The sequence below is a fragment of the Heterocephalus glaber genome, unplaced genomic scaffold (genome assembly GCF_053883595.1).
Source record: "Heterocephalus glaber isolate CG9 unplaced genomic scaffold, H.glaber_assembly_v1.0 deba00001600, whole genome shotgun sequence".
NCBI lineage: Eukaryota > Metazoa > Chordata > Mammalia > Rodentia > Bathyergidae > Heterocephalus > Heterocephalus glaber.
The window spans coordinates 2,995,588-3,023,483 of NW_028258372.1; the positions used below are offsets into that span (position 1 = coordinate 2,995,588).

Genomic DNA, 27,896 nt, shown 5'->3' on the forward strand with positions numbered 1-27,896 from the left:
AATTCAAATTTGTTGTGGCTTTTATGGCACTGAAGTAAAGACATGTTAACTGGAGATAATTTATTCAGTATTCATTATATAAAATCTTTAAAAATGTAGTCTTTTATTGGAATTTTATTTGGAAGATATCTTTATACAGATTTATATTTACATTCCTTCGATTATAACTTGAATCATTTCTTAACCGTTTTATGGCTTAAGCAAATATTCAGTTTCATTTTATTATCTTGTAGCGTATATATAATATTTTTTATCTAAAATATTTAATTCTATAGAAATGGCATTCCTGCCCTGGTAAGAGGCCCCTGGAGAGCCGCTCACCCCTCCACCACATGAGGACACAGTGCTGGGGTCTTGGCCTGGCCCTCTCAGCCTTCAGGACCCCGAGCAGTCTGTGCTGTTTATAGCCACAGCCTGTGCCATTTTGTTGTCACACGGCACTTCCGCTGCCATCTGCACCATCCTCAGAGGGATGTCACACTCTTCTTCCCCAGAAGGGAAACTGAGGCCCAGCAGGACAAGCCATTGTCCTGGGTCTCACAGTGAAGACAGAGAAAAGGTAGATTTGAGACCCGAATCTCGGGTGTTGTGGCCCATGCTGTCCACTGGGCCAGCGTCTCCCGTGAGATCAGGCAGCACTCAGTGCCCGATGCTGAAGCCCTCCCTCCCTTCCACCTGGGACTCACGGGCTGGGCTGACTCACCAAGCCATGAGGCAGCACGGGGAAGGCAGCTGAGAGCCACGACTGCAAAGGACAGCTGCAAAGGGAAGGAATTCATCACAGGTCACCTGCCACCCGCCCTGTGCTGACCAGGATGAAGGGCAGGGAGAGCTGCATCAGGGCAGGTGGAGGGGCTGCCCAGGCCTCCCTGGGAAATGGCTCTGTCCTTAGAAACCTCCATCTCCCCGCAGCTAAAGGAGCCATGATAATGCTCTGCTGTCCCAGTGTTGCCCCCAAAGCCAAAATAAGACCACATGCAAAGCACACGTAATGGTCACTTCTCTGTCTACCTTAACTGATCCCGGGAGAGAAGGCCAAGAAAGCTGTTGTCTCTGCTCTAGAGACATCAAGCGTAGTGAGGAGACAAGAAAGGAGACTCCCCGACTGTCAGCAGGAAATCTTCACAGTGAAACAGCATGGAGAGGCTGTAGGGAGCTCAGCGTCACAGAGAGTGGATTCTGCAGGGCAAAAGGGGCTAGAAAGTTCTTGTGTACGAAATAAGCTTTGCTTCACCATCCTCAGGGACCTCATGGTCTAAGATGGCTGCCTGAGCTCCAGCTATCATTTTCCATACTCTGTACAGCAAGCAGAGTGACAAGAAGGAGGTGCCCCTTCTTCTTTGGTCCAGTGAGCCAGAACTTATTAGATAGCTTCATTTAGAGTGGTCTGAGGGACTTTGGTGGGGCATTTCATGGGCAGTTAGCCACATGTCTGGGGCTCTGGGGAGAGGACTAAGGTGGAGATTTGTCTTCGAAGCTCGGGCAGTTCTTCCAAGGGAGCAGGCACAGTGAGGACAGAACTCACCGTGCCTTGAACCAACAGTGAGCAGCAGAGCTGAAGCCCATGATGAAGGAAAGAAAGGAGTACACAGGGTCAAGGAGAAACTGCCCATAATAAAAGGAAGCTCCTCGGGAGCAAAGTCAGGGAAAATGACAGGCGAGGAAGCTTCAAGAATCCACCTCTTCGTGCTAGGCGTGAGGCTGAAGCAGGAAGATCTCTGAGTTTTGGGCCAGCCTAGGCTACATAGTGAGTTCAATGCCAGCCTGAAACACATAGTGAGACCTTGTGTCAAAAAACAAAGAAACAAACAAGCAATCCACTCCCTTCCTCAACAACCACTAAGCTGGAAAAACTGAATAGTCAGCTTTCAAAAAAAATTCTGGAATCTAATTTTAAAAACATGTAGCAGCCAGAGGTGCACCTGATGAGGGAAGAGTCCGCTAAACTTCAGTGGTGTGGCAGCATCGTTGCTTACCTGGCTGCCATCCCGCTGCCTGCTGGGTCAGTAGCAGCCCAGGAGATGACGGCTTCTGGCTATGGCTTCTTCGTCTGAGGGTTGGCACTACAGACCCTGTTTGCAAATCACTGTGTTTGTGCTTTTTCCTTTTCTTGTGCAATGCTGGGGATCAAACCCAGGGCTAGGTGAGCACTCTGCCACTGAGCTAAGTCCCTGCTCTGTGTGTACTACTGTCCTGCCCAGGCTGGCCTTGAACTCTCGAACTCCTGCCTCTGCCATGCCTGGCTTTTCTTCTTCTTCAAAAGCATTCACAGACATACACTACCCACGGTGATGGCAGGTGGCTCAGCACCAGACAGAAGAAACCCCCAGAAGGAGGAGGCTGGGAAGGAAGAGGTTGGGGGACTGAGGGCTGTGAAGGGCTGCAGAGGTGCTGGGAATCCAAATGCACACATCCACGGCCAGGCACAGCTGGGAACAGACCTACAAAGACCCTAGGTCTACACCTCTGGCTGATCTTGGGAATGTGGAGATCGGGATCGGGAGGTAGTCTCAGGCTCCAGTAAGCATCAGATGAGTTCTGAGGTCAGAGCTGGTCTGCAAGGGCAGGCCTGTTTTGCTGTGTTTTCGGTACAGAGTCTTCAGAGGTTGAAGGAAATCAGTGTCACCTCAGAGACTGAGCACAGAGACAACAGGACAGAGACCTTGGTGTCTACAGCCAGTAAAGAATACAGCCTACAAAAACAAGGGTGGAAATGACACCAACAGACGGATGCTGAGCCCTTCTCAAGGCCTATCAGGAAACAGGAGAGGAGGGAACATTTCTCTGAACTGCTTTTACTCACATTTCTGACACCAAATGTGCGTGGCTTTTGTTCCACCCCCAAAAGCAATTTTCTGATTCTCTGGACATCAACTGCTGTCTTTCAAGCCCATTCGCTTCCAGCCCCAGATGCCTCAGGGCAAAGGCCTCACAGCACTGTCCCCACATTGCAGCCCGCCGCAAGTCCAGGGCCACCTGTTCTGGATTCAGGGCCTCTGATGACCCCCTGGCCAGGCTTGCTCCCATGCTAAGTGGCTAACAGAGCTCAAGAAAGCTCTTCATTTACTGTTCCCAGTTTATTGCAAAGGACATAACTCAGGAAGAGCCAAGTGGAAGAGACACACAGGGCTACGTGTGGGTGGTCGGGGCGTTGCAGGTTTTCATGCCTGTTCCAGGCTCACCAGCTTCGCAACAACCCAGTGTGTTCGAACTGGAAGCTTTCCAAGCCTGGCCACTTAGGGCAGATTTTATTTTTTATTTTTATTATTATTATTTTTTTGGTAGCAGGGTTCAAACTCAGGACCTTGTGCTTGTGAGGTAGGCTGTATGCCACTGAGCTACATCCCCAGCCCTGGGGAAGGTTTTATTAAAAGGCACCACTGGTTAAGTCACTGGGCGCTAGTGATTTAGGGACTTCCTTGGAGACCAAGCTGCAGGGCTAAAAGTCTCAACCCTGTAATCATGCTGGGTCTTTGGGACTATCTCTCCCTGTTCTGAAACTACATGGCCACCAGTCACCCATTAACATATTAAAGACAATATTGTTTTTATATCATTTTCAGTCAATTGTAATTCATCTCTAATTTGTCAAAGATCATTATTTGGACCATTATTTTATCTACTCAAATGCTGGCCTAGTCCTTGTCCACCTTGGGTTAATTTGCATTTGAACAGATTTCCCCATACAGCTAAGGACCATTGATTTTCTGACAAGGCTCCAAGACTGTGGAGTGGGAACAAGAGAGTACCTTCCAAACCATACTGCAATACCTGGACAGTCAGGTGGAAAAGAATGAAGTTGGACCTGACCTTGTAGCAGATGTAAGACTTAAAAATGAATCAAATAGGGCCAGGATTTAGCTCAGTGGCACTGCCCCTGCCTTGCAAGGGCGAGGTCCAGAGTTGGATCCTGGTACTGAAAAAAAAATTAAAAATGAACCAACAGCCTAAATGGAAGCGCTAAAGCCAGAAAACTCTTGGAAGAAAACATCGGTGTTAGTCTCTATGACCTTGAACTTGACAATGGAATCATAGATAGGACAGTGAATACATAAGCAACAAAAGAAAAGACAGATGAGCAGGACCTCATCAAAATTAAAGTCTTGCATGTGGCAAAGGACATAAGCCTAAACATAACCTACAGGAGAGCAAATATTTGCAAAATATATACTGATAAAAGCCTAGGATTCTGAATATGCAAAGTGCTCTTACAATTCAACAATACAAAGACACTCAATTGAAAAATGGGCAAAAGATTTTAAAATGGACATTCTTCAAAGAAGGCAACAGCATATGCAAAGATGCTCAAATAATTAGTTATTATGGAGCTGCCAAGAAGACCAGAATGAGCTATGTCCACTCGGATGGCTGTAATAATCAAAACAAAAAATAGTGTTGATGAGGGCGTGGAGAGACCGGAATCCTCACCTTGCTGTGGGAATCCAGACTGGTTTGGCCCCTGTGAAAACTGTTCAATGGCTTGAAAAGTTGCACATTGTATGTTTGTGTGACCCAGTAATCCAGCTTCTAGGTCTGCACCCCTCAAAAATGAAAACAAGTACTCAAATACGCGTTCCTGCATATCCACAGCACCATTATTCATCGCAGCCAGAAGGCAAAAAAGAGCCCAGAAGTCCTTGGAACGGATGAAGGGATGAGCAAATTGTGGTGCATGCACGCGGTGGAATATTAGTCATGAGAAGGAAATGCAGTGGGGCACATGTTACAGTGCAGATGAACCTTGAAAACACGCTAAGCAAAGAAGCCAGACACAAAATGACTCGTATTGTATAATTCCATTTATATGAGATATCCAGAAGCGTTAGGTCCATGGAGACAGATGCAGGAAGGTGTTTAACAGGGGGTTGGGGAGAACCATCTCTGGGTACCACTGCCTTATTTTATTATTTTTGGAGCGATGCAAACGTTTTGGAACTAGACAGAGGCGGTCACTGCACAACACTGTGAATGCACTAAACGGCACTGAATTGCATACTTTATAATGGCTCATTTTAATGTACATTATATGAATTTCACCATAATTAACGGGGAAAAAAGTAAAGCTACGCACACAATGTCAAATTACCGACAATTTCAACCCTAAATCCTGAAATCCCAACCTCCTGGTCCAAGTGTCGGTCAGGTAACCATTTTATTCCTGTCCAGTTTTATCCGGAGCGCCTAGCGGCCCTGAAGCTCCCCAGGGGACGGGCGGATGGGGACATTCTCCCTGGTTGGCGCACCCCAGGCCACGAAGGGTCCCCGGAAGCCGTAAAGCCCGCGGGGCGAGGAGGACGGGACCCCAAACCCCCAGCACAGAGCGCAGAAAGCTAAGGCCCGACCGGCCCGGGGGAGGAAGGCCACGGCGCAGCCAGCGACAGGTGAACGCTGTCGCCGGCGCGACGCGAGGCGACGCAGGCCCGGCCCTTCCGCTCCCGCAGCGCGTCCCCCGCTCCCGTCCGCGCGCCCGGGATCCCGGCGGGGCCGCGGCGGCGCCCACGGGGCGGGGCGAGGCGGGGCCTGCGCGGCGCCGGGCGCAGCGGGGCTCGGGCCGGGCAGGTGAGCGCGGGGGGCGGCGGGGCCCGGGGTGGAGGGGCGACCTCCGCGCGCCAGGCTCGGGCTGCGGCCTCAACCCTGCGCGGGCGCGCGCGGGGACGGGCGGTGACCCGGCGAGGTGGGCGGGGCGCGGTTCAAGGGGCCGCGCACGTGGTCTCGGGGGCGCGCGGACCCTCGCGGGCGCCCGCCGCCTTCTCGGTGCCGAGGGGAGCAGGGCCTGCGGCCGGCTGTGCTCGCTGCCCGGTACGGCTGTTTTATCTGGGGTTTGCAGCTGTGCGGAGACGCCAGGACTCCAGCGCTGGAGGCTGAAGGAGCCCGAAAACAGAAGCGGGACCCCATTCCGCATTTTACTGATGAAGAAACTGAGCCCACAGAGCTAAAGTGACATAGCCCAAGGTCGCCCAGGTAGGGGATAGCAAAGCCGGGCTTAGAACCTGGTGTCCTGGCCTGTGCTGTCCACACCGCAGCCGTTTGGTAGCTGAATGAATGACCCTGCCTGTGGCTTAGTTCCCTTTTAGAGATGCAAACTGATGGTGGTAGAGTAACTGCGTCCCCATTTGCCGATGGAGGAGCAGCCCTCCTAGAGCACCTGCAGACCAGCCTCCAGGACGGATGCCTCGAGTTAGGCGTCCCTTCTGTAGACACCCGAGCCCCTAGGCCGGCCGCCACGCCTCTGGCCGTAATTAAGAGCTCTGCTTAAGCTGCCTCAGGTGTGTAGGCCTCGGGTTACCCCTGCCTGCAGGTGGCCAGGTGGGAGCCTGAGAAACTCACCCTGTGTGCTCTGAGCCCGGCTGCTAAAGAGGTCAGGGGTCCCGGGTTCAGGCTGGAGCTGGCCACCCTGATTCACGTATTGGCTTCCGGACAGGGCCTGGACGGGGCCCAGGGATAGATGGCCCTGCAGGGTGGGGTGGAGGTTGGTTCAGGCTTTGCAGGAAAACTGTGCTCTTTGGTGTTAGAGTGTCAGGAGTCCACTTGTTTGCTGTGTGTGTGAGAAAGCAGAGCCCTGGCCAGAGGCAGCTGTCCACTGGCCCTGATGGCAGGAGCAGGTGGTCAGCCCGGCACCCCTTCCCACAGTCCTCGCTGGCTGCCCCTGCCCCACTGCAGTTACCACACGAGAGACTCTTAGCTGCCGTGCCCTCGATCCAAGGCTGGCATTAATAACTGCATGAGAGTACCTTGTCTGAGGAGTTGGCTGTATACAGTTAAAAGCCCTTTTGTACATAGTTATCACACGAACCTCAGGAATAAGAATTACTACTACCCTTTTGCAGAAGGGGAAACTGAGGCTTGTGGGGTTAAGCAGCTCAGTTATGTGGCCTCAGTGCCTGTGAGCCCAGGCTTGGAACAGAGCTGGCCGTGTTGTCTGTGTTCTCTCTTCAGTTTTTGCCCAAGCTTTCTGTACTCACCTACACCCAGGTCTCCACCCTGCTGCCCAGAAAGTTGCTGTGCCGTCTCCATGAGCAACTTCCTGAGAAACCCGAAGAAGACAAAATGATCGCTTTTTTTTCTAAAGAAGCCGAAGCCGTGTGCTTAGGTCACATGCTTGTTTCTAACATCTTGGGCTGCTTTTCAGCTGCTGCCCTGAGTTTGGGACGCTGTTGAGTTAGGGACAAGAGAGCAATCGCTACTGGCCCTCAGCCCTCTGGTCCTTAGGGCTTCAGGCCTTGTACACCAAATGTTGGCCCTGCTTGGAGATGGATCACTGTCACTCCACTGTCACTGCCTCGTGAATGTCTGGGGAAAAGAACAATTTCAGGTCTATCCTTAGGAAAGCCCACGTCTTTTGTTTGTTTGGTAGCCTCTTTATTGAGATAGTAGGTTGCTGTTCATCTTTTCTAAAATTGTAACAGAGGAAGAAAAATTTAAAGGGTGCTCAATTTTCTGCTCTGCCTCAGCCAGAAACTTACTTTTTTTTTTAAATAATAAAAATCATATATGTTTATTCTAAAAATGCCAGGAAAAATTTAAAAAGCCATCTGTTAGCCCTCAGCTCATAGATAATCACTTTTTATTTCCCCCAGCCCTTGCTTTCCCGGCACATGCATATCTTTGTCCATTAACAGAAATGGGAGAGCTGTAGATGAAGCATCCTGGTGTTTTCTGCTAACGATAAGAGTTGCCCTCAGTGAGTGTGCTGACGCGGTGGTTTGCTCTGAAGTGTCCCTGAAGGCCCTGGTGGGAAGGGCTTGTTCTGCAGAGCTGGGCCATTGGGGGTGGGGGTGGAAAGTTTTAAGAGGGCCAGTGGGAGGCCCCTTCCTCTTTGAGTCTTTCACTTTCACTTTCTGGCCATGAGGTGAGCAGTTTTGCTCACCACAGGCTGGTACTCTGATGTGTCACACACAGACACACAGTACCCTGCTGCTCATGCCTGGCCACATGTGGGCTCCTCCCTTCCCGTGTGCCACACAGACCTGCAGCACAGGGAGGGCAGGTGGGGGGCAGGAGAGACTTTGGGTGGCATGGACTGGGGGCTCGTAGACACTGCCTGCCCATGGCCTTGCAAACAGGAATGTGTGATGCGGTGACCTGCAGGACAGAGCCTGGCCACTGCCTGTGTGAGGCTCACAGGGCTGAGCAGGCAGGGACGGCTCCCCTGAGCAATTTGGAGACAAGACCTTTTGGTCACGGGACCTTCACAATAAAGGCCTCTGGGCTGCAGTTTTCTGGACTGTAAAATAGGGCGCTGACCAGGTGGCCTTTAAGGTCTTTGCTCACTTTGACCTTGTCTTGTGGCAATGCCCTGTCCTTAGAATGGTGGGATGGACCGGAGGGAAACAGGATCCCTCCCTGGGGCCCGGCCCGGCCCGGCCCGGCCCAAGCTGGGTCCTGTGTCTGGTGGCTCCGCAGGCGCCGGCTTTCTAAGGGGCGTCAGTCAGCAGCCTCCATAACTCCCGCTCTCTTGACAGTGTCTCTAGTTGCCACAGTCATTTTGCCATGTGCCTGTTCGGCTTTTCACTGAAGAGGAAATGGTCCCAGGCCAGGCCGTGCCACCAGAGAGTGTGTGGTTCAAGTCACACAAGGAGGTGACTTCAACCCTGCTAGTCTCCAGAGCCTTTGTTTTTAACCCCTTATTTAAAAATAAGAAACACTTTGGCTCCTGCATGGGGCTGGTGTGCTAGGGCTCCCTCTGCCTCTTTCTCCCCAAACTGCCTTTTTCCCAGGCTCCTTCAGGAGTTGCCCCAAGCTCAGGCTTCTGAGTAGGAAGGAGCCATGGAGCTTTACAAGCCTGGCCAAGGTGCCAAAGGCCCCATACCCGATCCCTGGGGCCTGTGGTTTGAGGAAGGCAGTGATACCTGTGGGACTGCCTGGGACTTGGGCATCATCGCCTCAGGCTGAGGTCACCGCCCGGGGCTGGGGAGAGCCATGCGCCAGTGCTGGGTCAGGGCCACCATAGGGGCTGAATGGATGGAGCCATGGCGGTCAGCGAGGGCCACGTACCTGATGGTGCGCAGGGCTGGGCAACAGGTGGCTCGGGAAGCTGTGGGATTTCTCAGGGTATCCCTGACCTCAGCAAGCCTTCCTTAGTTAGAGGAAGACTGTGGGACTGCTCAGGAGTCGTGGCAGCGCTGGGGAGTAGCCATGACCGTGACCATGGATGTGACCTGCTGAAAACCACCGCCACCCTCTGTGGAAGCTGGGCTACACTGCTCAGTTGGCCCTGCTGTGAGAAAGCAAATCGGTGTCCCAGTCTCAGACGTTTCTCTGCAGCTCCAAGTGTTTGTGGCAAAAGCAGTCATTCACTTCCAGTTTGCTTTCGGACCAGCATTTCCCAGGAGGCACTGGGGTTTGCTGTAGCATTTTAAATCCATTTCCTACCCAGCTCAGCTGGCCTTCAGTGTCAAGGTCAAACCTTTGCTTTCCCCTGCGGTGAAGGAAGGTCGAGGAAATGGGGTCACCAGGTCTCTAATAATGGCGGGAACTGCTGACGCCAGCGGGCTGGGGAACTTCTCAGGGTCCCAGTCCCAGGGCCGGCCCACCAGTGTTTTTCCATCCCATTCAGCTATGTGAGGGCAGGCAGAGGTTCTCTGAATGTTTGTGCTTCCTAGTCGGAGGCAGCCTTCAGCCAGCTGCGTTGTGCTGTCCCTGTCAACCCCTCTGTGTCTCCCTCAGGGGAGGAGGGTGGCATGGGAGAGCTGGCTGCCGCTGCTGACAGGATTCATTCCACATCAGCCTGAGAGGCGCCCGGCCCCGCCCCACCTGCTGGCTTGGGCTCCAGCGGGAGACCTTTGCGTCACCGGGCCTGGGATGTGGACACACATCCAGCAGGGTTGTTTACTGCACACATTTGGCTGGTGATTTTTTCCCTCGAGGATTTCAGCGCCATCGAGCTTCAGTAGCGACTGAGAAGCCTTGCAGAGCCTGGTCTTAGGAATTCTAAAGGGAAGCTAACGGATCTGTCCCAGCGCCCTTCTGGAGCCTGGTAAATGGCAGGGGCTGGGGAGGAAATGTCAGAGTGGCTGGAGGACATCCACTTGTCCCCCAGTCCAACGGGGCATTCAGGGAAAAAAAGTCAGGGGTAGAAGAAAACCGAGAGTTGATATTCAGATTTTCCCTTTAAGAATTAGTAGCTTTAAAAAAAACTGAACATGCAATCCATCTTTAGTATAAAATCATTGAGAAATGCTGAAAAGTACAAAGTAAAAATCGTCTGCAGGCCTCCCAATCCAAAGATAACCACCTTTAATATTTTGTAGTATTTCTTGCAACTCTTTTGTGTACATACATTTAAAAAAAAATTCAGATGATTATGTGAAGTTTTATATTCTGTTAAACTTAACACTGTGGGTTTTTTAATCTTGTTAAATACTATTTGAAATAATTTGTGGTCCCTATCAGATGGATGTACCAGGGCCTCCATTTGACTGAGCAAGGTGCATCCCCAGACCCTGGAGGGTGCCTGGCCATGGAAAACACAAACCTCATATGTAGTGTGCTTTTCCCTGCATGTCCATGTCCATTTATTGTTTAATAATAAAATAGAACAGGGCTGGGGATTTAGCTCAATGGTTCCACCGCCTGCCTTGCAAGTTCAAGGTCCCGAGTTCAATCCCTGGTACCAAAAATAAAATAAAATAGAACAATTACAACAATACACCGCAACAAATGATGCTTTATTACAGTACGCTTCTTTCTGGAATTTTCCACTGAATACTTCTGGCCTGCACTTGACCACAGGTACCCAAAAATGGCAGGAAGCGAGACTGCAGAGAAAGGACGATTCCTTCTTGTCCTGTAGGGTTAAACATCTCAGCCATTTCCATGTTTCTTTCACAGTTGTTTGGGAATGGCAACACACATTTTTGCATGAATCTGTTACTGTTTTCTAGGACAGATCCTGAGAAGTAGCATTTTGGGATCAGAAGGGATGACTGGCTTCAGGTTTTGATTTTGTGCTTTCAGTCAGGTCCTCTACCTGCTTCATCATAGCGGGCATTGTTTGGGGACTTTTTTTTAGCTCAAGAGCCTTGCTACTCAGAATCTTCACCTCTTCCTCCTCCTCAGCTGCCATCTGAGCTGAGTGCTCAGGGGAGAGGGCTGTTCATCCTTTCACTCCCCTCTCCAGCAGCCTCGGGGTGCCTGGCTCCGGGGTGCCTGGCAATGGAGCATTGAGGATGTCTTGCCTCAGAGCAAGGGTGCGGCCTGGGCGGCCCCACACAGCAGAATCCTTAGGGACCTTGTCAAATGCAGATCCTGGAGCTCAGGGATCTGCATTCTGTTTTTTGTTTTGGTTTTTTTGGAGACAGGGTCTTGCTAAGTAGTTCAGGGGCTGGCCTTGAACTCTCCCCGGGGGCGATCCTCCTGCCTCAGCCTCCTGGGTCCTGGGATTACAGGTGTACATCACCATGCCCAGCCCTCTGCATTTTTAATACACAACCTAGGGCTGGGGATTTAGCTCTGATTCCGCTGCCTGCCCTGCAAGCATAAGGACCTGAGTTCAATCCCTGGCAACAAAGAAAAAAAAAAAATACACGCGCACACACACACACACACACACACACACACACACACACACACAACCTAGCATAGTGTTCAGGAGCTGGAAAAGGAATATCTAGGCCCAAGGGTAACCTCAAATTGGTTACTTCTATTTTTTGCAGTGCTGAGGATGGAACCCGTGTACCCAAGGCCCTGAGTTGGGTCCTCAGCACCACCACCAAAAAAAGTTTGATTTCTTTTTAAACCTTTGTTTCCGCATCTGTAAAACAAGAGAACAGTCGCACGCGGCTGAAGTTCTTGTGCTCGGTGCCTGCTAAGGGCTCCACAGGTGGTGCCCACCATAGCCCCTCAGTGCCCAACCCCGGGGAAGACCGTGACCCTGAGGGACCCCGTGTTTCCCACACTGGGAACTCAGCGAGGTCCTCCCTCCTGTCGCCCCATGCCCAGCAGGCTGGCGGGCTGCAATCCCGTGGTGCCCTTGCCCTCCTGCCCTCCCTGTCCTGGCCCCAGCTGGGAGGCTTTTGGGTTCTTCAGGAGTGGGAAGGAGGAGTCTGCCCGGGCAGCAGGGTGTTTCTGGTGAGGAAGCCATGTGTGTGAGTCCTGCTTCGTGGGTGATGGGCGGATCTGTGGGATTCCTAGTGTTCCTGCCCCAAGGGCTGTCAGGTCCTGAGTGCAGGCTCGTGTAACGGGCCAGTGAGGGTGAATGACAGTGGCAGTGGTCACCGATGACCAGTGCCGTGTCGCCCTCCCGTGCGTCCTTCACCGCTGGCAGGGAAACTGAGGCAGGAGTGCTTTCTGGGAAGCGTCTTGTTAGCTGTTGCTGCTGAATGGGGACACGGTCCCAGGTGCCCTGCCGTTCTGTGCCCACTGTCCTTCGTGTTTGGGCCTCGGTCCTTCCTGTTAGCGGCCTTGCTCTCTGTTTATCCACTTCTCTGGGAAGTTGCTACGTGGGAGTCTAGAAGGGGCTGCCTCTGATGGGGACACTGTAGTCCTTCAGGTTTGAAGGGCGAACTTGACCGTCCTGGGGTGGGGTGGGGCTGCAGTCCGTGAGACTTCAGATACGAGGACCCAGATCTGCCCCACCCCGTCCAGTGACCCCAGAGATAAATCACAGGCACCCAGAGGCGTGGGGAGCACAGGAGGGAGATGGACACCGATGAACTTACACCCAGAACAAACAGCACTGCGGGCTAATGAGAGGCAGAAACTGCCGTGGCTTCATACCCTATCTACGGTGCTCTTCCAAATGGGATTACAATTTAGCTTGAAAGAATTGCAGCCCCCTTTTATTTTGTGGTGATGGGGAACAACCTAGAGCCTTGCTTGGGCTAAGCAAGTACTGTTCACAGCTCCCCCTCTGGCCCTGGTCACTGTCTTCGTAGGAGCTGGTGACCAGGTGCTCATTTAGGATGCGTTCACAGAGGCCAGGCCTCTGACACTGCCTCTCCTGGACCCCGGCCTGCTGCTTCCTCTCATTTGCAGAGGAGGGACCTGAGGCTAAGAGCTTCCTGGGTCTCACGGCAAGCCATGTGCCCTCACCCTGGGCTCTGGTGAGTAGGCTGCTCGTTCCCAGCCTCCTGTGGCCCTGGGCTGAGCCTGGTCTTGGGGAGTCCAAGTGAAAGGGTGAGGGGCGCCCACATTTTCCCAGGGAGTGGCTGTCACTGTTGTGACACAGTGCACTTCTTCCACAGCCTCCTGCGGGAAACCGGGGCGCCCTCTCTGCTCAGCTAAGCACCTGCTCCTCCACGAGGCCCCAGCCCCTCCCGGGGATGTTCCACACCAGATTGCTCACCATTGTCGGGATAGGCCCCGTATGTTCCCATCTCATTCGCTAGCCTCAGTGGTTACCTCTTTCCAGGATGACCCACCTCCTTCAGATGTTAGCATTTGCTTGGTAAATGTTCCTAACATTTGAGGCCACTTCCTGTCCTTGAGATGGAGCATCCAGTCCTCCTGGCTGGCAGATCCTCTCCTCTAACCTCCAGAGGTGTCTGGTCCCTCAAACCCACTTCCTGGTGCCCATCTTACTTTGCTCGGCATTGTTCTTACTCCTGTCTGAGGCCCTTTGTGGAAGGTTCATAGGCTGAGGAGCTGACTCATTTGGAAATCCAGCGCCTTTTGCTTTGGGGCAGTGGCTTTCACTGTGGGATAGAGTTAAAGTCCCTAGAAATAACCCAGGCCAGCCAGGGTAGCTCTCTCCAAAAAGAGTGGCAGCCATGGTCTTCCCCCAGAAACTTGCGTCTCCTTTTCCCCCGTCTTAGTCCAGCATGGCTGCCACCCTAGGTGTCGTTTTACACCCACATCAGGTGCCCTGCTCACCCGTGGATCTGTTCCACTGCTTTGCAGTCAGTGGCCAAAATGAGCCCTGCAACCACAGATCGCTCAGGCGTCCTTGAGATGACGTAGGCCACCTCAGTGTTGCACGTGGGACCCTCCACCCCTCTGCAGCCCTGGCCCAGCCTCTGCCCTCTGCCCATCTCCAGCAAATGTCACCTTCTCGGGGAACAGCCCTACTCCCTGAGATTGTGTTTCTGTGCCTGTTGACCAACACCTGGGCTACCTTACCTGTCACAGGGATGCTGCTTCATCTTTAACAGGACGGGGGCATTCCTTACTCACCTTTCTCTCCCTCGAGCCTAGCGCGGTCTCTGACACACAGTAATCCCTCCATAGATATTTGTGGATGAGTGAGTGAACATGCTGACACGTGCCGACAGTTCAGGGTGGCTCTGACTTTTCTGGTTGGATGGCACAAGTCTCAGGCTACCCCAGCCTCCAGGGTAGCTCATAGGGACCCCTGCTTTACAGCAGGCCTTTGATGCCTGTGCCTCTGAAGCTTGCGGAGGCAGGACCTGTGTCCGGGTCTTCAAGCTCTTTGCAGCCCTCCCTGGCCTTCCCTGGACAGCAGCAGGGTCCCTGTGCTCCTTTGCAGGTACGCCGCCTCCCGAGCAAGGTCATGCTCACGTTCATGGCCTCTGACAGCGAGGAAGAAGTGTGCGATGAGCGGACATCCCTGATGTCAGCCGAGAGCCCCTTACCGCGCTCCTGCCAGGAGGGCCAGCAGGGCGAGGAGGACGGGGACAGCGCTGCCCAGTGGGTAGGTGGCACCTGCGGGCGGGCTGTGCTCTGAGTGCGGCTCAGGTTGGCTCTCCCTGTCCCCATAGGCCCGTGTGTCTGGAGGTGGTAGAGCCTTTATGGGATCGGCCCAGAGGGGTCTGCAGGTCCCTGGGGGTCTCTTGAAGGGGACATGGGGCCCTACCCTTTCCTCTCCCCTTTCATGACCTGGCTGCACAGTCCTGGAGCAGTAGGGCCCGTCGGTCATGAAGTGGCCCCTCCAAAACTATAGCTAGAAATAAGCTCTTTCCCTGGGTCAGTTGATTTACCTCAGGTGTTTGCCACCTGATGGGAGCCACTGCGTGGATGAAAACCGGACCTTCTCTGACGGGGGAGGAAAAGGGGCTCAGCAAAGGGTTGGACCATCCTCCGGGCAGGTCTTCCACCCTCGAGGGCTTTCTGAGTAGACTGCCCATGAGTCAAGTCCGCTCTGCAGTGAGCCCAGCCTCAGGTTTACCTTTCTAGTTAGTGCCAGCCAGTTTCCATGGTGATACGAGTGCCCGTGGATGCCTGGATGCTGGGATAGGTGAAACGGGCACTGTAGGGTGACAGGAGGAAAAGCTAGCGGAAGGGAAAGGCATGCGGGTGGCTGGCCAGGCACATGTGCCCAGGAGGAGAGCCAGTCAGCGGTGCCATCTCCCTCCCTGTCGGTCAGCACAGCATCCGAATCTTCCTGCTCCCTGTCTCCGCTTTGCTTGTTACAGTAGTTAGAAAACTCCGTGTGGACTCCCTCTTTGGCTAGCCTTCATCCCTGTTGCTGAAATCTGAATTCATTTTTCTACATTCTCCATGAGCAGAGCCTGCTGTCCGCTGAGTCCCCGTGAAACCCCACTAGTTCAAGGTCACTGCCCAGCCCTTTCTTGCTCCTGTCTTCTTTTATCTCCAGGAGTGCTCGTGCATTTTGTTATTTTGGTTCCTGCCCATTAACTTTCTCAGCTGACCCCTAGCCTGGAACTGTCTCGGCAAAGAACCCGTACTGAAGCAGTGGCTTTTAAAAAATCTTCATTTCATTTGGCTGCTAACAAGGCACCCAGTGACCCTGAGTTGCCAGGGTTCCAAAGCGAGTCCCTGCAGCAGCACAGCTCCCGACAGCCCGCGTATGCCTCACTGCTGTCCTCCCTCCCGTGCTGCTCCCTCGCCCCCTGGTGCTTTCCTGCCCGCACACAGCTGGGTGCTCCTGATGCCTGGTGCCCACTCAGCCTCGAGTTCAGAGCTACAAATTTACTTGCTTCATTTCAGGAGGCAGAAAGTTCAAAGTAATTTCTCCTGCTGCCAGTTCCCAAGTCTTATTTACAGTCTGGGAGAATGCCCTGTGTTCGGTTAGTGGGTTGTCAACTGAAGGTTTGGTCTGTTGTCCTCCTACCACCGACCCAGCTGTCCCTCCCAGCTCAGGAAGCTATGTGAACAGAACTGAGTGGAACCTGTGTCCCTGCTCTTAGGAGGGAGAAAGGTCCTTTGATGTCCTCCAGATCCGTGAGAGTCGTGGGCCTGAGATGCGCCCGCCTTCTCCTCCCTTTGTAGTGACTGGACTCTGCATCTTGCCCTCCTAAGCTTTCCCTAGGTCCTAAAATGCCAGTATCTCCCGATCCACACTACAGCTTGGACAGTGGTTCTTAGCTCTAGCAAGCAGCAGCTCCCTTCTGGTTTCCCGGATCGGTGCGCTGCCCGGTAGATGGCCGTGGGCCTGGCTGTGGCCCTTACCACGTGGTTTCCCACAGAGGAGCCAGGAGAGTGAGGAAGACTGCGAGGACGACCCTGACCGCTACATCTGCAGTGGGGTGCCCGGGCGGCCCCCAGGCCTGGAGGAGGAGCTGACCCTGAAGTACGGGGCGAAGCACGTGATCATGCTGTTTGTGCCCGTCACGCTGTGCATGGTCGTGGTGGTGGCCACCATCAAGTCCGTGCGCTTCTACACGGAGAAGAACGGGCAGCTGTGAGTGGGGGGCCTGGGCAACCGGGTGGGGGGCGGGGGAACGGGCCTGGGGGGCGGCAGCCTCCGCCACAACACCTGCAGCTGCAGCTCCCGACAGGGACAAAGGGAGGCCCGGCGTCTCGCCCTGACCCTGCCTCCTGGCTGTGCGGCTTGCCTGAGCTTACGGCTTCCTGAGCTTACGGGGCTCCACTGGGTGGGGAGTCCTAGGCATGGTGGCTGATGGAGAAGTGGGCGTGGGGCGCCGCCCAGCCGGTAGGGCCCATGAGAAGCAGAGTGGGCAGAGAGGTGCCCGGGTGGGAGAGGTTAACGCAGGTGGGAAGGGGAGGCCTTGAGAGTCCTTCCAGTCTGTGCCCCACAGGCTGTGAGCCACGTCCTGGCCAGGGCAGGACCAGAAGCCTGGGCCGCTCACGGGATGGTGCTGTGCGTCACCAGGCCCAGCCAGCGCCAGAGCCGGGCCAGGTCGGGGGGGGGGGGGGCGCCAGGGGGCGCCAAGATGGGACTGAGGGTCCCTCGGGGAAGGGTGTTTCGGAGCTGCAGGCCCTGTGACCCCTCTCTGGACCTTCTCAGCATCTACACGCCCTTCACCGAGGACACGCCCTCTGTGGGCCAGCGCCTCCTCAACTCCTTGCTGAACACGCTCATCATGATCAGCGTCATCGTGGTCATGACCATCTTCCTGGTGGTGCTGTACAAGTACCGCTGCTACAAGGTGCGGCTGCAGCCCTCGCCTGCCTCTCCTTCCTCCGTGTGGCGCTCGCCAGGGCCCCTGCCTAGAAGCAGTGCCTCAGAAAAAACTAGTGGGGTTGTCTGCAAAATAGGCGGAGTTGGGTACTTATTCTCACCCTCCTCTGCCCCCGGGGTGGACAGCCTAATGCTGTGTCTCCAGCCTGCCTCTTGGCCCCATGTCCTAGCCGCCCATTGCTATGTTCCACACGTCGCTTGTCCCAGGGAGAGGTTGCCTTAATTTGACTTCTTCTGGGTTCTATCTCAGGCTCCCTTCACCTCAGTTCTTCCCCTCCAGGTTGGTTTTTAGTTTTCCCTTCCCCTTCTGGACAGGGCTGTTCAGATGCTGTGCTGAGATCTCCCTGCCTGGGGGTGTTGGGTCGGCCTTGCCCCCAGCTGCCCAGGGAGCAGTGGAGGAGCTGAGGCTGGGTCATGGGCATCATCTGTCCCCGAAGACGCCCCCAGCTTATGGAGAGTGGCCCCGGGCTGAAGGCTTTGAAACCCTGAGGACTGAAGGAAGTGAAGCCAGGTGCTTCCTACTGGCAGTGCTCAGCAGTGTGGCGCAGGGCTGTTTGTCTGGGTAGCTGCTGTTCGTGAGCAGGGAGAAGGCAGAGTTCCAGGCCAGGGGTTGCAGGGAGGGAGTAGGCCATGCGTTCCCTGAGTGAGGCCGGGCTTCAGTGTGGAAGGGACAGGGAGGCAAGGGAGGCGCAGGGAGCAAGGCAGCTTGTCTGAAGCAGGAGGTTCACACTTGCAGACAGCTAGAAATAGCTCGGGGATGGCGGAGCTGGCCCTGCCCTGCCCTGGTCGGCAGGGGTCAGGTGGCTGGTCCAGCCTCTCGGGGAAGGCTCACTGGGAGAGTCTGTGACACAGGTGGGGCCTGACAGTGGCCCCTTGGGGCAGGGTGGGCAGGGTGAGGAAGGGGAGCACTGTCCAGCTGCAGTGGAGCCCCTTCCCCTCTGCTGCCCAGCCTCAGTGGCCACTTTTGCTCCAGGGACCGAGTCCCGGCTGGCGTCCCGGTGCCCAAGCTGGAGACTGGTGGGTCAGTCCTCAGAGGGGTCAGCACACTGCCCCAGGAGGCTGGCCAGCAGCCCACCCTTGACCTTGACCCATCCATGCTTGGCCAGGGAGGGGGACAGGTCTTTCTGTAGACCCTTGGGTGGGAGGGGACTTCCTGAGTAGTCTCTATGAGATGCAGCCCTCGGGAGGCCTGTCCTGACCGCTCACTCTGAAGTAGCACCTCAGTGAGTTGTCCTGCCACATCACCACCTGCTGGGGCATTGTCTGTTTCCCCCCCCCGGAACTGCTCCTGGCAGACCCTTTGCTAACTCTCTCTCCAGAGCCTTGAATGGACGAACTAGCAAATCAATGGTGCTGCACTGTTGCTGCTGGCCCCTAGGAGCTACCCTGAGCACTAAGTGAACGGGCTGGGGGGCAGGGCACAAGGCCAGGGTCAGGAGCCCTGCAGGGGTCTCGATGCTTTCAGACCATTGCGGGGGCCGGGGGGAGAGAGCCCCTCGAGTGTCTGGGTCCTCCTTATCTGTAAGTGGCCACCCGACGCCTCTCCTGTGGTCAGAAGACACTCAGGCTGGAGCCGCAGTCCTGGGGCCTGGGGCCTGGTGACAGCCTCCTGTTTCTGTTGTCCAGTTCATCCACGGCTGGCTGATCATGTCCTCCCTGATGTTGCTGTTCCTGTTCACCTACATCTACCTCGGGTGAGTGGTGCCTGAGAGCATCAGGGTTCCTGGGCCCCTCTCCTGTGAGTGGCTATGAGGGACCTCGGCAGGGAAGGGCGGCCACTGAGCCCAGTGTCAGCTGCTCCCAGAGCCCAGGCCTCCAGGCCCCCTGCACCGGTCCTTGAGACGGGTTGGGGCGGGCGGTCTGAAGTGGGCCACGCATCTGTCCTGGCCCCTGATGTGAAACTCAGCGCCACCGTGGAAGACACTGTCTGTGGACCCTGAGCACGGGGTGTTGGGGGTATGGAACCCGCTCTCAAATCACACTGCCTTCTCGGGCCAGGCCTGGGAACATCCTGGCTTGTGGGGAAAACTCCTGCCCTATTGCCTTTTCATTTGGGATCTCATCCTGGGCCAGGAGCCCGAAGAGGCTGGAGGGGCAGGAGGGAAACTGCCGAGGACTTTCCCCTGGGCACAGAGTCTTGCAGGAGGCCCTGGGGCAGTTGCAGTGAACCTCCCCAGCATGCACCTTCGGTTTACCCCCCACCTGGTTTTAGAAAACATTTCCAGTGGCATTGTAGGCGCACAAAAAGGGGCCACAGGCAGAGACTGATTGGAAAACTTGGGTTGGGATTCACAGCTAAAAAGCAGAGGCTGCGAAACAGTTCGGGCTGGGACATTCCCACTGACCTCCCACGCCTCCGCCTCGGCCCACAGGGAAGTGCTCAAGACCTACAACGTGGCCATGGACTACCCCACGCTCTTCCTGACTGTGTGGAACTTCGGGGCAGTGGGCATGGTGTGCATCCACTGGAAGGGCCCCCTGGTGCTGCAGCAGGCCTACCTCATCATGATCAGTGCCCTCATGGCCCTGGTGTTCATCAAGTACCTCCCGGAGTGGTCCGCGTGGGTCATCCTGGGCGCCATCTCCGTGTATGGTAGGCGGGGTGGGGCGGGGTGCAGGACTGAGTTATGGTCACTGCCCTGCAGCACAGAGGCCGGGACCTCCCATCCTGAGGAGGCCTCTGGGAGACTCCCTTTCGTGAAACCAGCCCCGTGGACTTCGCGGTGTAGAAGGAAACCGTAGTCAGGCGTGATCACTGTCAGGCTGCTGAGTGTGTGCACTGGTGAGTGCCGGGCACAGTGAGCTGTGTGTCACTCAGTGCAGCCCACGGTGACTGGGTCTGATGCCCACAAACAACCTGCAATGTTAGCTACTGTTTAGCTCCCGTTAGCACCACTGTCAGTATTGCTACCCCGTTTCAAGGATAAGCACTTCAGGCTCCTTTGGCTCCCAAGCACTTCCTGTTGGCTGCTGCAGCGCGGGTCCCACTCTGGGCTCCCGCAGTGCACACTGTACACTGTGGCCGGAAACAGCCCAGCATCTGGGCACATGCTGAGAGCCGCAGCTGGGGCTCCTGGCGATAGCGGGCTGGCTCCCCGCTCCAGGGCTGCTCAGGAACAAATGTCTTTTTTGACACACAAAGATGCCTCTGTTTGCCCAGATCTCGTGGCTGTGCTGTGTCCCAAAGGGCCGCTGAGGATGCTGGTGGAGACCGCCCAGGAGAGGAACGAGCCCATCTTTCCCGCCCTCATATACTCCTGTGAGTGGCCGGTGCCTCTGCCTGGCTGTGGGGTCAGCCGTGCCTGGGTGGGGGCGAGGAGCCAGCAGTGGCTTTCAGAGCTAACAGGGGGCGCTGACTCTTTCCCCGGCCAAAGGAAGAGCCAGCCTGGTGCCCCCAGGGTAGTGCACCTTCCATACCCACGGTGAGCTGTGCCCAGCCATCACAGAGGGAGCCGGCAAGGTCAGAGGGGCGGTGACATGGGAGGGCGCAGGGCAGCCCCGCGACTGCTCCTCGTCCTGTCCAGTGGCCTGCAGTGGGTGCAGACCTCATCTCCAGAGCCACGGCCTTCGGAGTCCTCGGCCAGCCCTGCTCTGACCGGGCTCTGAAGGTGACCTGGGAAAGGGACTTCGCAGGGTGGGTGGTGGTCTTGCTGTCGGGCCACTCTGAGCCTGCTCCAGGGGTCCTGTTCTCAAAGCTCAGCACGGTTGGGTTGGGCTGAGAGGCAGGCGGGCCGTGGAAGTGTCACGTGTAACACGGGGACACTCCGCACACTCATGTTCACAGCGGCAGGAGGTGGAAGCAGCCCACAGAGCATTCCGCCTGGGGGACAAAGGAAGTTCTTTTTTTACATTTTTTTTAATGGACTCATTTGTACATCTTTCTCAGGTTCATTATGGTAATTCAATGCATATATAAAACGTGTTGTAATCAAATCAGGGCATTTCCATCCCTTCAAATGTAGTCATTTTCATGTGTTTGGAACTTCGTAATCTTCTAGTCATTTTGAAGTACATCTCGATTGTTTTGACCGATGGTTACCCTGCTGGGCCAAAGAAGAACCAGGAGGAATTCCTCCACTCTCCTATGCGTCCCTGTCCCTTGTTGGATGTCTTTCCATCCCTTCCCCTGGCCTTTCCAGCCTCCAGTGATCCCTGTTCTATCCTCTTTTCTGTAAGTGACTTGCTGGTGCTCACACATGCATGAGAGCGCATGGTGTCTGTCTGCTTTTTTGGTACCGGGCATCAAACTCAGGATCTCGTGCTTGCAAGGCAGGTGCCGGAACCACTGAGCTAAATCCCCGGCTGCATCTTCTGCATCTGGCTTGTTTCACCCACGGCCTCCGTTTCCACCCATGTTGCTGCACGTGGCAGGATTTCTTTTTATGGCTGAATACTGTTCCACTGTGTGCATCCACCACATTCTTTATCCTGAAGGGCGCCTGGGTTGATGCCGTGTCCTGGCTACTTTGAATAGTGCCGTAATAACCGTAGGAGTGCAGATAACCCTGAGTTATGATGATCACATCTCTGGATATAGACTCAGTGTGGGATTGCTGGATCTTGTGGTAGCTCTGCTTTAGTCTTTTTTTTGGTACTGGGGATCAAACTCAGGACCTTGCGCTTTTGAGCCAGGTGCGGTGCCACTGAGCTAAATCCCTGGCCCATGCTTTAGTTTTTCAGGAGTCTCCATCCAGTTTCCCCACAGTGGCTGTACTCATGGTATTCCCACCGTAAGTGACCAGCGTTCACTGAGTTTGTCCTCTTGGTGGTGGTCATGCTTTCTGTGGTAGGTGACACCCGCGTGGTGGTTTTGAGTTGCATTTCCCTGATGATGAGTGAAACCAGCCGTATCTTCAGGTACTCGTTGGCCATTCATGTGTCTTCTTTGGAGAAACACCACATGGTTCTTTCATCCATTTTTCAATTGGATTGTTTGCTTCTTTGGTGTTCAACTTCTTCAGTTCCTTATATATCCTGTTTATCAATCCTTTGTACAATGGTCTGCTAACATTTTCTCCTATTCTGTAAGTTGTCTCCTAATTCTTCCGCTTGTTTCCCTTGCAGGGCAGAAGCTCCTTAGTTTGTTAAATCCATTTGTCTATTCCTGTTTTTGTTGCCTGTGCCTTTAGAGTCCCGCCCAAAGGTCACTGGCTTATGCAGTGCCTAGCAGTATTGTCCTTGTGTTTTCTTGTAGTAATTTCATGGTTTCAGGTTTTTCACTTAGGTCTGTGATCCACTTTGAGTTGATTTTTGCGTATAGTTTGGGGCAGCGCCAGCTTTATTCCTCTCCATGACGCCAGCACCCCTTATTGGAGAGACTCGTTTCTCTGCTGTGTGCTCGTGGGCCCTCTGTCAGAGACCTGTGTCTCTCTGAAGGCAGATTCCTTCCTTGCTCGCTCTTCTGCTCTGCTGGTGTGTGTCGATCTCATGCCGTTACCATCCTATTTACTATGGCTTTGTAGTGTGTTTTGAAGTCAGGTATTGTGGTGTTGCTGGCATTTTTTAAAACTCAGGATGTTTGGCTAGTCTCGGTCTCTTGTGATCCCTTATGAATTTTAGGAGTTTTTTCTATCTTTTTTTGGATACAGATTTGCTACCTTTAATGGGTACTGAGTTTCAGTTTTGCAGGATGGAAAAGTGTGATCTTTACATGGCAGTGTGCATACACCGAGTACTAGTGAACTGCACACTTAAAAATGGTTCAAATGGCTGGGCTTGGTGGTAACATGGCTATAATTGCAGCTGCTGCTGAGGCAGGCAGGAGGATTGCAGTTCTACCTTGGGCAATTTACCGGGACCTCATCTCAAAAATAAAATAAAATAAAAAGGGCCATGTGTGTAGCTCAGCACTCCCTGGGTTCAATCCCCTGTACCACAAAACAAAGCAGAACAAAAATGGATAAGGTGGTACCTTGTGTGTGTTTTTAACCAGAATTTTTGAATCACCATTTTTTCACCAAACGGCTCACTCTTATTATCATCATCTGCTGTACTGATTTATGAGGAGGGTAAAAAAAGAATGGTGCTGTCTGCCTCTGCCCGGACCCCTCCTGCAGCGGCCCCTAGGATGGACCGTGAACCAGTACCACGGGTGGGGTCCCACGGGCAGCTCCAAGTGTCACCCCGTCTCCTTCCCCAGCCGCCATGGTGTGGACAGTGGGCATGGCAAAGCTGGACCCGCCCTCGCAGGGAGCCCTGCAGCTCCCCTACGACCCGGAGATGGGTGAGTATCGGGGTGACAGCCTGTCATCACCGGGGTCACCTTCCCCCTGCACCCCGCTTGCCCTGGTCTCTCTGAGAGGCAGAGGCTGTGTTCCCTGAAAGCCAGCCCTCCTAGGAACTGGTGTGGACCGGGCGAGGCTGACAGTCCCCCTGCCCTGGCCTGGTTCATCTCTGCCTGGGGTCTGGTGGCTGGGGACCGGGGTTGCCTTGGGGTCTGGCAGCCATGCTGGGTGGGAGCCTCCCTGTTCCTGGGGAGCCCTCTGAACAGCTTCTGTCTCTCCCTCGCCCCCTCCTCGCGGTGCTGACGGTGGCCTGCTCTTCCTGGACTCCCAGAAGAAGACTCCTACGACAGTTTTGGGGAGCCCTCGTACCCTGATGTCTTTGAGCCCTCTCTGCCCGGCTACCCTGGGGAGGAGCTGGAGGAAGAGGAGGAAAGTAAGGTGCCACGTTCGGGTGGTGTGCTGCGGGGTAGGGTGGGGCTCCCCGAAGTCTGGGTGGAGGAGCAGCAAGGGGAGAAGCGTTTCCGGCAGAGGTGACTTTCTGAATCCTGAGGGGGACCCAGCAGAGCCAGCTGGTGCTAGGCTGGGCCTCTTCAACACTGAGACTGCACTGAGGACATAAAGGAGACTGGGGGGCTCCAGGAGAGTGGGGGATGGGGCTCCTGCCTGCTCAGAGGGCTTAGCCAGTGTCCCAAGTCCGTGAGTTCTGGCTGAGCACTGGAGGTGGCGGGGCATCTCCTGCTGTGTTAGTCACTTTTCTCTCGTTGCTGAGACAAAATACCTGACACTCAAAGGAGGAAAGGTTTATTTAGCTCACAGTTTTTAGAGGTTTCAGTCCATAATCGGCTGGCTCCAAGGCAGGGGCACACGTGGCCCAGGGCCAACAGTTGATGGCGATAGAAGACAGCAGAAGCTGCCCCTTCCACCTTATTCAGCTGGTTAGGCGGGCAGCACTCACGCCCTTAATCCTAGTGCCCTCAGGCCTAGCACTGCGCCCTGCTTCAGTCACACACTCCAGATGCAGCCACCTCTGAGAAAGCTCCACCTCATGCCCATGAGGCTTTGGGGGACACTAGACACAGGCTGCAGCACCCCTAGGAGCAGAGCCTGAGAAGCAAAGGCAGAGGGAGCTGCCGGGCCCTGGGCCTCCAGGTGGAGGAGGGGGCTCAGGTGGACCTCAGGAGCGGGGCTACACCCCCTAGAGACCCCTGGTCGTCACCCATCAGATGTTGTCCTCGTCCTGTGGGCAAGAAGGTCCACCCGGTCTGCCGGGCACAGATAGGGAAGGCGTCCTCCCAGCGCCGCCTGTGTGCCAAGCTCGGTCCACAGAGACCGGATGTGGAAGGGCGCATCCCCCCGTCCCCCATCAGCCACAGACCCTGGGCGTCTGCAGGACTCTGCGCCCCTGGCCAGCTGCCCACAAATCTGGGCAGCCAAGAGCTTGCTTGAATGAGTTGGGCTCCCTGGCTGGGTGGCGCGGCCGGGCCACGGCTGTGGGACAGGCTGTCGGGAGGCCACCGCCAGACCTCAGGGTTCTTCCCTGGTGCTGGTGGGGAACCTGTGAGCAGAGCCACTTTCTGGGCCTGGACTCTTCCCCTGTCCCTTGGTGAGAAGAGCTGAGAGCAGACGGGACAGAGCCTTTGTTGGTGTGGGGACTTGGAGCCAGCGGCTCCCTCACCAGCTGGGGAGGACCGAGGCCCTGCAGGACACCCCAGTGGACCTGGGTCACCAAGAGTCAGCCAAGTACAGGAGGAGGAGCCGACCCTGGGTCCATGTTGTCCAGGCTGCGGCCCAAGAGGAACAGCCGGCAGTTTCACAGATAGAGGGGAGGGTGCTGGGAGAGGACCCTGAGGAGGACCCGGAGGGCACAGGGACAGACAGAGGCCCCGGGGGCTGCCAGTGTCCCTGTGGGGGCTTGACCGGAGCCCCTGGTGCCTCTGGATTCGCAGTGTGGCCTGGTCCGGACCGCAAGGGAAGCGTGGTGGGAAGAGGAAAGAGCAAGTGGGGGCTGGGGCAGCGGGCGGGCGCGGGGGTCTGGTGATCTGCCCGGCACCACAGCGTCCTCTTTCTTCAGGGCCGCTGCTCTCCATAAACCGAACCGGAAGGCCTTCGAGACCTCAGCTTCCCTACCAATAATGGGCGAACTAATCCCCAGTGACATTTTTCTTATTTTATGGGGAAACAGCCTCCAGAAGGCCCCGTCCCATTATTATCCGAGTCCTTGCAGGGAGTGAAACCGCACCTCCTAAGTGCCTGCAGTTCACCTTGGCCTGGGCCACACGCGCCCGCTGGCTGGCAGCGTGTGTTTATTTGCTCCCCGCTGAGCACGTGGCGCCGGCTCCTCCTGAACTGCAGAGTGGCCGGGGCTTCTCGCCCAGGTCCTAGGTGACCCAGGCCTGGGTCCCCACCTCCCCTTGTGGCTGCCTTTCAGAGCTGCCTACCTGTGCCCCCGTGGGTGTGGCTGCTGCTTGAGTCCCAGGCCCAGGGGCCCCCTTGGCCGGGCTTCCTTGGTGGTGTCCCCTGTCCTTCGCCTCCTGTTTTCTCCCCGCTTCCTGTTGGCTCCGGGACTGACCCCGGGCCTCTGCCTCCCCACAGGGGGTGTGAAGCTCGGCCTGGGTGATTTCATCTTCTACAGCGTGCTGGTGGGCAAGGCGGCAGCCGCGGGCAGTGGGGACTGGAACACCACCCTCGCCTGCTTCGTCGCCATCCTCATCGTGAGTGTGGGGTCCCCTGGGGGTCTCCAGCTGCTGTCTTCCCTCTGAGGGGACCTCGGTGCCGGGGCCCGGCTGAGGCTTTGTGGGTTTGTCCTGTGACACCTGGTGCCTGCTTCTGTGACTCTTGAGATTTGCAGAGGGGAAGCGGTTTAAGGGCCACAGGCACAGAGCTAGCCCAGGGAGGACGCCGCTCCCGTTCCGGAGCTGCTGATCCTCTTCAGGCCACGGGGTGTGCAGGCGCTGAGCCCAGGAGCCTGCCGGGGCTCGAGTGGGTCTGGCAGTGCCATCTGGCCCAATGCAGTCCTGGGGAGGGGCCATCCTAAGCTGTCACCGTGCAGAGGCTTCCATTTAGATGAGAGAAGAGGCGGAGTCTCGTGCACAGGACGCACTCGCTGGAGCACCAGGATGTCACGCAGGGCTCGTGGTGAAGGCTGGTGCCCCATGTGTGTCAGGGAGGGCATCGTGGGCCCCAGACGCCTCCCCTCCACTGGCCTCAAGGTCAGGAAGGCATTCTGGCTCCCTGTCCTCACCCTGGATGCCTGGGGCAGGGGCAGCCAGGCCCACGAGGGGACAGGTCACACTGCACCAGTGGTTCCCTTCATGTGGCCCACTGAGATCCTCGCTGGTGTCTCAGACCGTTTTCTCTCATCGTGCCTTTGGGGAGTCCTGTGGGACTGTTGTCCCCAGCAGTGACCAGATAGGAGTCCAGTCCTCGAGACCTGTGCCCAGGACCAGGCCAGCACGCGTCCCTGTCCACACGGTGGTCACCGGCGTCCCTCCCCTTGGTGTCTGCAGGGCTTGTGTCTGACCCTCCTGCTGCTCGCCGTGTTCAAGAAAGCGCTGCCCGCGCTGCCCATCTCCATCACCTTCGGGCTCATCTTCTACTTCTCCACCGACAACCTGGTGCGCCCCTTCATGGACACCCTGGCCTCCCACCAGCTCTACATCTGACAGGCTGGGGCCCGGCCGCAGCCTGGGACAGCCTCACGGGACGCAGCTGTATAGTTTTACACTCTAGTGCCATATATTTTTAAGACTTTTCTTTCCTTAAAAAGATAAAAAGATACTGTGTTTACTTCGTGACGAGGAAGTAGAAGCCGCTTTTGGTGCTAGCTGTTCTGCCACCAGACTCTGCCTCACTCGCGTGTGCGCCTTGTGTCACTGACAGGACACAGCAAGCTCATCCTTGTGAACTGGGAAGGTCGCATGGTGTGGGGGCCTGGAGCAGGACGCCTGTCCCCCTCCTGTCAAGGACTGGAAACCTCAAGGGCACAGGAGGGAAAAGCCCCAGGCACCGGCTCGCTCTGGCCGAGAACAAAAGCCAGGTCCCCGTCAGGCGCGGGCCCAGTGCTTTCTCTGTGGTGTCCTTGTTATTTTATTACCTGTAGAAACTGAGTCCTGTACTTCCTTCCTGCTGGGACGTGGCTTCCTGTGAACATCAATAAATCGATGCCTCCAGTCGCGATGCTGGCAGTGGCTCTGTCTGTCCGGGTGTGCGCTCCCTGGGACTCCCAGGCTCTCCTGGGAATGTGTGCCCTGGGCACGGGAGGGGAAGGGGAGAAGCTCCCACCGGCCTCCCTCATTTCTTCAGTCACAGCCTCCTAGGCTGAGCGGAGTGGAGTGTGGCTGGGAGGCTTCATGGCCAGGGCTCGGTGGTGCGGGCTGGGGCCCGAGCGGAGC

General features: G+C 55.7%; 1 protein-coding gene across 17 annotated transcripts; it reads left to right on the forward strand.

Annotated features, from left to right (window-relative positions):
* The first annotated feature begins 5,487 nt into the window (after positions 1-5,487).
* On the forward strand, positions 5,488-27,681 carry Psen2 (presenilin 2). 17 transcript variants are annotated; one of them, XM_087194256.1, is made up of 12 exons: positions 5,488-5,559; positions 5,828-5,961; positions 14,426-14,590; positions 16,326-16,540; positions 17,060-17,249; positions 18,908-18,975; positions 19,654-19,874; positions 20,442-20,540; positions 23,421-23,504; positions 23,837-23,938; positions 26,098-26,216; positions 27,012-27,681. In XM_087194256.1, exons 3-12 carry the CDS (start codon positions 14,450-14,452, stop codon positions 27,165-27,167), a joined length of 1,395 nt encoding a protein of 464 aa, XP_087050382.1. In that variant the 5' UTR covers positions 5,488-5,559; positions 5,828-5,961; positions 14,426-14,449; the 3' UTR covers positions 27,168-27,681. The 17 variants fall into 17 exon arrangements, 15 of the variants coding, with proteins under 15 accessions (XP_087050382.1, XP_087050386.1, XP_087050389.1 ...); XM_087194260.1 differs by having other exon boundaries at positions 17,108-17,249; XM_087194257.1 differs by lacking the exon at positions 5,488-5,559 and adding an exon at positions 6,973-9,976 and having other exon boundaries at positions 5,713-5,961.
* The last annotated feature ends 215 nt before the right edge of the window (positions 27,682-27,896 follow it).